The following is an 8,556-nucleotide window of genomic DNA, read 5'->3' as shown; positions in this document are numbered from 1 at the left end:
TCTTTACAGGGACACATTGACGAGCGTAACTCGCTGGTTTGTTTTAACAATTTCAGGCGAGGCGAGGCATACATGTGTTTTTGTTCTGGACTAGAAGTTTTATATCAGATGTACCAGCAGATAGGTTCCAACACTCAAGTACACTAGTCTAGTCAGGTAGTAAACTGGAACTATTCAGACATCACGAAAGGATCAGAAGAAAGATTCTGCAAAGACAATCTCGATTTTCTAAACGTTTTTTTTTTTCATTCGCTAAACCATACAGTGATAACTCCGCGTACAGCACCTATCCCTTGACCGTATGCATGTTATGTGCTTAGACAATCTCGCCTATGACCTGAAGTCTGGTTTTGCCCTGATGGTACTACAGGCTATAGCTGGGATTCGATTAAGAAACAGAGAGGAGACGAGTGAAGGACAAGTTTGCCTATGACCCAACCAGACATAACGCCGGAATATTGTGATTTTCACCCCAACAGAAATTGAGGAATTAGCTAAACTGCCGCCGGGACCGGCGGGAGAGGCGCTGGCGGCCCGGACCCGCCTGAAAACGGCTTGTCCGAGTCAGGTTTTGGAACTACCAGGATGCTGTTCTCCGGTACCTTTGTGCGCCCTTCCAAGTCCTCGCCACGAATGACCTTCTTGACCTCTTCGACATCCAATGTCTCATACTGAACAAGCGCTTTAGCAAGCCTGTCAAGTTCAACGCGCTTGTCCTTCAGCAGCTTAGCACCCCGTTCCTGCGCAACCTCCAGTATCGTCTTTACCTCTGCCTCTATAACTGCCTTGGTCGAGCTGCTGAGGTTTTCAAACGTGCGCCCGTACTCCATCGGTCCGAGCTTCTCTGACATGCCCCAGCGAGATACCATCCTGTATGCAAGGTCCGTGGCGCGTTCGAGATCCTAAGTTTGTGCGCAAAATCGTTAGTCCTGCCATTTTCTTCGTTAAATATTCGCTATACTGGAACGGAAATAGCTTACGTTGGAGACGCCGCTGGTGACCATGTCATCACCAAAAGCCAGTTGCTCGGCAATCTTTCCACCGAGGAGACTATCGATCTGAGCCTTGTAATCTTTGACAGTAAACGAGTATTTGTCCATCTCCGGGAGGTAAGCGGTATGACCCAGAGAAGGACCGCGGGGGAGAATAGTCACTTTGTACAGCTTGTTGGGCGAGTCTTGAGTGTACAGAGTGATGAGGGCATGGCCAGCCTCGTGGTAAGCAGTCATCTCCTTCTCCTTCGGGCTGATAACCATGCTCCTTCTCTCGGCGCCCATGATGACCTTGTCTTTGGCCCAGTCGAAATCCTTGGTCGAGACTATGGTTTTCCGTGTCTTGCTGGCGTGGATAGCTGCCTGGTTGACGATGCTCTCGAGCTCAGCGCCAGACAAGCCAGGAGTGCTCCTAGCAATAGCCTCGTAATCGATGTTCTCGTCGGCCTTGATCTTGGTGGCGTGATGTTTGAGGATTGCAATTCGACCTCTGATGTCGGGTAGGTCAACCTGCACGTGACGATCGAAGCGACCGGGACGCGTGAGAGCCTTGTCTAAAGAACGGGGGAAGTTGGTGGCAGCGATGACAATAACACCGCTGTCCTGTTCGAAACCGTCAAGCTCCGTCAGAAGCTGGTTCAGGGTCTGCTTGGCGTAGCTGGGGTCCTTAGCGTTACGCTTGCCGCCGATGGCGTCGAGCTCGTCGATGAACACGATGGCTGGAGATGCATTCTTGGCAGCGGTGAAAAGGTCGCGCACTCTGCGAGCACCCACACCCACAAAAACCTCTTCGAACTCGCTGCCAGACATGTAAAAGAACGGAACACCAGCCTCGCCTGCAACGGCCCTGGCCAGCAACGTTTTACCGGTTCCAGGAGGGCCAACGAGCAGCACACCCTTGGGGAGTTTGCCACCGAGAGACGAGAATTTATCCGGATTCTTCAGAAACTCAACGAGATCCTGGAGTTCCTCCTTGGCCTCTTCACAGCCGTGAACATCCTTGAAACGCGTCTTTTGCTTGTCTGCCTTGACCTCCATGTGCTTCTGCGCCGACATCTTCTTGTTTACTGACGTGAACATATCAAAGACGATGCCCAAAACAACCATGGAAACGTAGGCGATGAATGCGAAGTAGGCCACGAATTTCACCCAACGGAAGATCTGCGAACCCCGCGATTCGTCGACTACAACTCGAATAGGCCCATTCATAGTCTCTCTTGCAGACGAAATGTTGCCTCCAATGGATCTTGCGGCTACCGCTTGCCCGACCGCTCTGAGCCTGCTTGTGTCCTCAACAAACTCGCCATTGGCAGCTATCGAGTTTGAAGCCCCTTGGCTTCCCTCAAGCATCGCACGAGCGCGGTTGTATACCTCGCGCGTGGCATCATTGCTAGCAAAGTGACCGGATTGGTGGCGCTCCACGATGATTGCAGGCATGTTTGCTTTGAGCAACGTCTGGTAGAAGGCATTTTGAGCCGAGGCACTCGAGGGATTTCGGTTCGCCGTTTCTTCCCTCTGCGCAAGCAAAGTCCTAGAAATGCCGCTCATAAATAGCCTCTGGTGCGGGAACTGTAGATTTAACCCTGAGGCGGCCTGGATATGACGGCCTGTGGACGCGCCTAGAGGAGTATTTCGGAGGAAGCGGCTCGGACTTTGCAGTGCCGAATATGTGCGTATTATCGAGTTTGCTATTAAGCTTTCTGATGCCGTGCTTCGGATGATTCGGGAGGCACTGTTGGGGAGAAAGACTGCTCGTCTGGTGGCTAAACTGCCGGCGATGGAAGCGGCCGCTGCCATGTTCTGAAGAGAAGAGAAAAGAACATGATTAGTTGATGAGCTTGTGATGAATATTATCGACAGGAAAGACAGAATGGATGATGATGCTTACTGGCAGGGCCGACGCGTGGGGAGCCATCGCGACTCAACCACCTCGCTGAGACAGAGTGACCCGATGATGCTGTAATGCAACAGAGGACGGCGATAATACAATGAAAAAGTATAAAGCTATGGAACTGAAGTAGAAGATGTGAAGAAGAACAAGAAAAAAGAATAAAAAGAAAAGATAGTGGTAAAGAACGACAGGATGAACCCAGGCAGGTAGATCGTGGCGAATTTGACAGCGCAGTACGATTTTACTGTCCGCCGAGGAACTAAGTAGACCAGAAAGCCAGCCTAGAACCTATTACACTCTTGAAACCCAAGAGATGGCAATAATCCAAAAATGAACCTGTCCAGATAGAATTTCAATAGAAGGCTTTTTTTGGTGTTGCTCGTCCGTCGTCGCTTCCCTCCCCCTGCACGTTGTTGTCGTTTCGCGCCGTCCGTTGAGGGAGTGTCGTCAACGGTCGGAATTAGTGGCATCAATTGCATCAGCCGGAGCGAGCCGGGTGGTTTACATGGGTCGCTGGACGTTGAGTTGGTGGTGGAGCCATTCATGACATGTTTCTGATTGGTCAGACTCTCGGGGTCGGGGTTTCTTGCATCCGTCCTGAGAGACCGGGATCGGATGTATAGCAATTCACATTGTATCGTCTCACGTTGAACAAAGGTAATTTGCTTGGGGTAACCTTTGATGCTATTTGGAGGTCGAAATCCTGTTCATGAAGAAAATATGGCTTGTAGGCATTGTTTCTGAAATTTTAGTGCATAAGATAACACGAGGCTAAAATACTTGAGATTCATTGGATGTGGAGTGGTAGCTTAGGTAGGTAGGAGCGAGAGTAGGTACCTTTGGTTGGTACGTACCTACGTTGGCGGTACCTCAAATTCATCGCTGTTGAACTCGCATTGTATTATTTTGTCACTCTAAATCCAAACTTCGTCTCCATCTCAATTTCTCCTCCTTTCTTGAGAAGGGAAACAAATCACCGCCTTCTGCGTTCAAAGATTGTGCAAAGGTTGGCGCAAGCCTTGACCGGTTTATTGACATCAGCTGCCTTTTCATGTGAACAACATGCAAGTATGACCACCGAGCAGCACCCACTGAGAGAAAGCAAGCCTAAAGATGGGTACCAAGGTGAGCAAAGTACCACATCTCAAATGCGATATCATATCAGGTCTAGGAGACATCGCAGTTGTTTCAGGCCACGCAATCCCAAATGTATCAGCGTATGGAGAAGGACAGACACTAAGACAAGGTGGGGTTCAAAGACCAGAAGTTACCATCCTTGACTGAGGCAGATTTGAATATGACGGATGCACTTCAAGATGACGAATACCGTCAATATCTCCCAGCTCTGCTTGGAACCGCACTGCTGGCAATCGTGGGCATTGTTCTGGCATTGTTCTATATATCGGCGTCTACAATTGCTACTCTAATCATCATCGGCAGCTCCGTTGTTCTGGTAAGCTTGCCCAATCTGTCTATTGCAGGTGCAAATTATTGTTAACTAGAAATCCCAGACGCGTCATGTGTGGCTGTCTCGCAAAAAATTACGGGACAGAGCCTCTATTTGGGCTTCTACAAATGGTAGTTCTACCAGCCCCAATACAGGCGAACTACCTGCTGTATATCACACCTACATCTTAGGATCGGGCGGCCACACAGGCGAGATCTTTGAGTTTGTTAAACGCAGTTTTCGGGGCCACAAGAATTTGCATAGACGGTATATCATCACATCCGGCGATACACACTCCCCTCATATCGTGGCCAGGCTCGAGACTCTCATTAGAGACACCGCTGGTGATCAAGCAACTGGCACCTGGGACGTAGTCCGTGTCGCCCGCGCAAGGAAAGTTCACCAGCCATTGTGGACCGCATGGTACACATCCATAATCAGTGCACTTTCCATCGTCAATGCGCTGGTCAAGGAACCAAAAATCAGGCCGAAAGATACTTATGGAACAGCATATCGCTATCCTCATGTCATCGTCACCAATGGGCCAGGAACTGGCTTCATCGTGTGTCTTGTGGCTTACATACTTAAGCTACTATTCATTGCTCCCTCAAATCGAATGAAGATGGTATACATGGAGACGTGGGCACATATCAGTACCCTGAGTCTTACAGGCAAGCTGTTCTACTATACTGACATTGCTGACATGTTTCTTGTTCAGCATATGCAGTTGGCAGATCGAGTACAAAAGCCCTACCTGCAGCTGTTTCAGGCTCCCAATTTCGCAAAGACCGCGGAGGCAGCAAAGGGTTGATCTGAAGCTTTGACGGCAACTGGTACCTGTCTATATTGTAGCATGAAGTTATACACAATTGCTGGTCTTACAATACACCCCTCCCAAATTAGTCGGCGTATACCTCTTGTCAATCCCTTTTCGTACACCAGTCTATGCTTTTTTCTCTTGCAAAACCGAATCCAAGCCGACCTCAAACATGGCGTCGTCAATGGACGCCTCTGCATCCTTCGCCTTTCCTCCGTAAACAGGCATTGCGTTTTCACGCTCAGCCTCGGCCTTGGCCAGCTCGGAAGTGGCCCAACCCTTCCACCTCTCGTACTCGTGGTCTTCCAGGGCAGTACCGATCTGCAGACGGTTCTTGCCAAAGTACGCACCCACCATACGGGCTTCTTCTTGTGCTATTCTCCTCTCCACCTCTTCCTCTTGCCTCAACGCGTAGAACTCCCGCCGGACAAGGTCATATGCTTTTTCCTTCGCCATGCCTTCGTTGTGCATCAGCCATAGTTGACGTTGCACCACACTGTCGAGGGCGGAGCTATGTCAGCGAGTAATTCTTTCCCCAGTCTCAAACTGCAGGCAACCACTAGTAGGCTATAGACTTGGACTGCCTTACCTCTCACCGGACAGAGGGATGCTAGGCTGTTCCAATCCCTTGCTCCAGTCGCAGTAGTACGAGTCCCTGCCGTCAATTTCGAGAATCACCCTTGGCCGCGCAAGCTCCCATGGGTGGTCTCGGTAGAAGGTCGCTCGTAGTTCATCTTCCTCGTAAACAATCTTTTGCGGTCTAAAGATGTTCTTGGGCTTCCTGGCCTTGGGATTCGGCTTTTGGTGTTGAATCGGAATCGGCCTCGTAAGAATTTCAGAAGGTGGGATCTTCTGCATCGCCTGAAGCCACGGAGGAGGAACCTGCCGATGTTCCCTGCCGGGCGGCATGCCAGGCAGAACGAATTTGGTGTCCAGGTTGGACTTGACTGTCCGATAGAGGTCGACGGCCCGAAGGTCGCGGGCGCGAAGCCTCTGCATTGTCAAATGATAGCGTCCCGAAGATGCAACCGACAAAATTCGAAGGAAGGATTGCCAGATGAAGGTTGACTTTGTTTCTCCTCCAATTCCCCGGTCCACAGGTTTTTGCAAAAAGTCTGTCCTGTTGGATTCGGGTGATGTATAATTAGCGGCTTGTCAATTGACTTCCCCCGGCGCGCATGGCACCGAAATTTCGGCGAACTGGAATTTCTGCCCGCGCGTTGTACTGTACGGAGCTTGAGCACAGACGCCGATCCCTGTCCCCATCGATAAGGAAAGACCCCTGCAGTTCAACATTGGCAAGCAGAATTTCTTCGCTGGGCAAAACCTCCATCTTTCCCAATAAAGCGCACGTCACATATCCGATTACGCAGTCTACATGGTTTCTTCCCCTCGAGGCCCAAGGCATCCCCTGGTCTGCAACAGATGCTCTTGAGGCATTCAAAATGATGTTGCTCAGCTCATGAAATTCCCTAGACGAATTGAAGGGTCGATATGCGGCACCGGTTTACTACTGCGACGGCCAGCATCGAGCTGGCAGTATCCGACGACCTGCACCGGTACAGCAAAGCCGCGCCATTGGAGCTTCCATGCGGTCACGGGACGCTCCAATCGGTCGAGGAGCAAAATTTGTCTGAGCAATGGTGCACAATTTTTCACCGTCTCCTACCCTCGGCAGCACGCAAACGCAAATGCTGCCAAGCTGGAGCAGAACCTCGAAACTAGTCAGGACGTCTCCGCAAAGGCAACAGGCGCCACGAATGGCATGCCGGTCGTTGAAGAGCTGGCAAGGGACCACACGCTCTCCAAGGAGGAACTGCTGGAACTTGTGGGAACATACAACGACGACGACACGGCCGAATTCCAGCTCCGACTGCTCAAGGATCCATACCTTCGGGGATATGCAGCCGCTAACGGACCTGACCTATCAATCTCAAACAAAAAGGAAGACTCCCAGCTGCCGTCGTTTGAGGAGGTGACGACGCCGAGTAAGGAGGAGCGTACCGTGCTTTGGAAGCTCTGGCAGGCGATTCTTAGAAGAAGATGTAACCCTCTCAGGGTTGACGCACAGTACATTTACCATCTCTATTGCCAGCTCCCAGAGCCTCGCATGCCATATCTCCACTCAAAGCTTCGACATGAGCTGCTGCGCTCTTTATCTTACGGAGAAAAACCCTCGGCCAAGGCCATGCTTCGGTACTTCGCGGTTATTGCCGATGTCAAAGAATGCGGCTATGCTTTGTTGCCTGTGGAGTGGAATATGGCAGTCCACCTCGCAACCAAGCACTTGAGTGTTGTTACGGAGGCTCAAGTCGAATCTGGGCTGAACATTTGGCGAGAGATGGAACATCAGGCAAACATTACTGCGGATAGCATGACATTTAACATACTGTTCGACAGCGCAACCAAGGCAGGGAACTTCGCCCTTGCTGAGATGGTCTATGCTGAGATGGTAAAGCGAGGGCATCCGTTCACTCGCTACCACCATGTGTCCCTGATATTTTTCTTTGGACTCAGAATGGAAAGCGACGGCGTAAGAGCCGCTTACAGAGAAATGGTCAGTGCCGGGGAGATCATCGACAATGCTGTCCTCAACTGCCTCATTGCTTCCTTTCTGAGATGTGGAGAAGAAGTCGAGGCTTTGGAACTTTACGAGCGCATGAAGGCCTCCGTCGAAAATACCTTGCACCTACCAGCACAAACAGACATGACGCAAAAGGCCGTGACCCGAGTCCTGATGATGTTTGCGCGTGTGGCAAGAAGCCACCCTGCTATGCGCAAGGAAATGCAAGCCGCCGCTTCGCTAGCACCGGACTTGCGGACGTATCGTATTCTCATCAGGCACTTTGCCATCAACGTCGGCAGGATCGACCAAGTCGCAAAGTTTTTGAACGAGATGAGGCACTTTCAGATACCTGTACACGGCGGCATCTTTCTTTCGCTGTTCAAGGGATTCGCTTTGCATGGCGCCAAGGCAGGCTCAGACTGGAGCCCCCAGAGGCTCTTCAGCGTATGGGAGGCCTTCCTTCAGGCCGTTGACGGCGGCGCGGAAGGACTCTACGTCGATACTTGGCTCGCTCTTTGGATATTGCGCGCCTTTGAGAAGTGTGGCCAGAGGGAAATGATAATGGACGTCTACGAAGATTTGAGAGACCGATGGGATCTGCCCCCAGATAGGGCAGACTTTATGTTGCGCTTTTTACAGGGCCAGATGAAGCGGTTGGGTCTCGAGATTGGCGAGGTACCTGAACCCGAACGATAAAAGGTTTTAGACAATTGGGCAGATGGGAGATAATTGTGCCAACAACTGTGTCGAAGCGGTAAATTTTTGTACATATACTGATACCATTAAACATATATATGAGTTGTATAGCACAGGGGACACAAAAGATGTAATCAACGATCATGT

At 50.7% G+C, this 8,556-nt stretch overlaps 4 protein-coding genes across 4 annotated transcripts; 2 read left to right on the top strand and 2 right to left on the bottom strand.

Annotated features, from left to right (window-relative positions):
* Window positions 1-218: 218 nt before the first annotated feature.
* On the bottom strand, window positions 219-3,469 carry PgNI_07002 (uncharacterized protein). The gene is made up of 3 exons (XM_031127020.1): window positions 2,881-3,469; window positions 981-2,792; window positions 219-902 (listed from the first exon to the last, which is right to left on the bottom strand). Exons 1-3 carry the CDS (start codon window positions 2,905-2,907, stop codon window positions 495-497), a joined length of 2,247 nt encoding a protein of 748 aa, XP_030981239.1. The 5' UTR covers window positions 2,908-3,469; the 3' UTR covers window positions 219-494.
* Window positions 3,470-3,805: 336 nt separating this feature from the next.
* Window positions 3,806-5,164, top strand: PgNI_07001 (uncharacterized protein). Its single transcript, XM_031127019.1, has 3 exons — window positions 3,806-4,008; window positions 4,143-4,336; window positions 4,395-5,164. The coding sequence occupies exons 1-3, from the start codon at window positions 3,954-3,956 to the stop codon at window positions 5,139-5,141; spliced, it is 996 nt and encodes a 331-aa protein (XP_030981242.1). The 5' UTR covers window positions 3,806-3,953; the 3' UTR covers window positions 5,142-5,164.
* A 20-nt stretch (window positions 5,165-5,184) lies between these two features.
* PgNI_07000 (uncharacterized protein) lies at window positions 5,185-6,360 on the bottom strand. Its single transcript, XM_031127018.1, has 2 exons — window positions 5,737-6,360; window positions 5,185-5,643 (listed from the first exon to the last, which is right to left on the bottom strand). The coding sequence occupies exons 1-2, from the start codon at window positions 6,144-6,146 to the stop codon at window positions 5,274-5,276; spliced, it is 780 nt and encodes a 259-aa protein (XP_030981241.1). The 5' UTR covers window positions 6,147-6,360; the 3' UTR covers window positions 5,185-5,273.
* Window positions 6,361-6,609: 249 nt separating this feature from the next.
* PgNI_06999 (uncharacterized protein) lies at window positions 6,610-8,409 on the top strand (the record flags this gene model as incomplete). The annotated part of the gene is made up of 1 exon (XM_031127017.1): window positions 6,610-8,409. The coding sequence occupies one exon, from the start codon at window positions 6,610-6,612 to the stop codon at window positions 8,407-8,409; it is 1,800 nt and encodes a 599-aa protein (XP_030981226.1).
* Between the last annotated feature and the right edge of the window lie 147 nt (window positions 8,410-8,556).

This window comes from Pyricularia grisea (genome assembly GCF_004355905.1).
Source record: "Pyricularia grisea strain NI907 chromosome Unknown Pyricularia_grisea_NI907_Scaffold_4, whole genome shotgun sequence".
NCBI classification, from domain to species: domain Eukaryota; kingdom Fungi; phylum Ascomycota; class Sordariomycetes; order Magnaporthales; family Pyriculariaceae; genus Pyricularia; species Pyricularia grisea.
The sequence above is the reverse complement of the archived record's forward strand: the minus strand, read 5'-3'. Positions and strand labels throughout refer to the sequence as shown.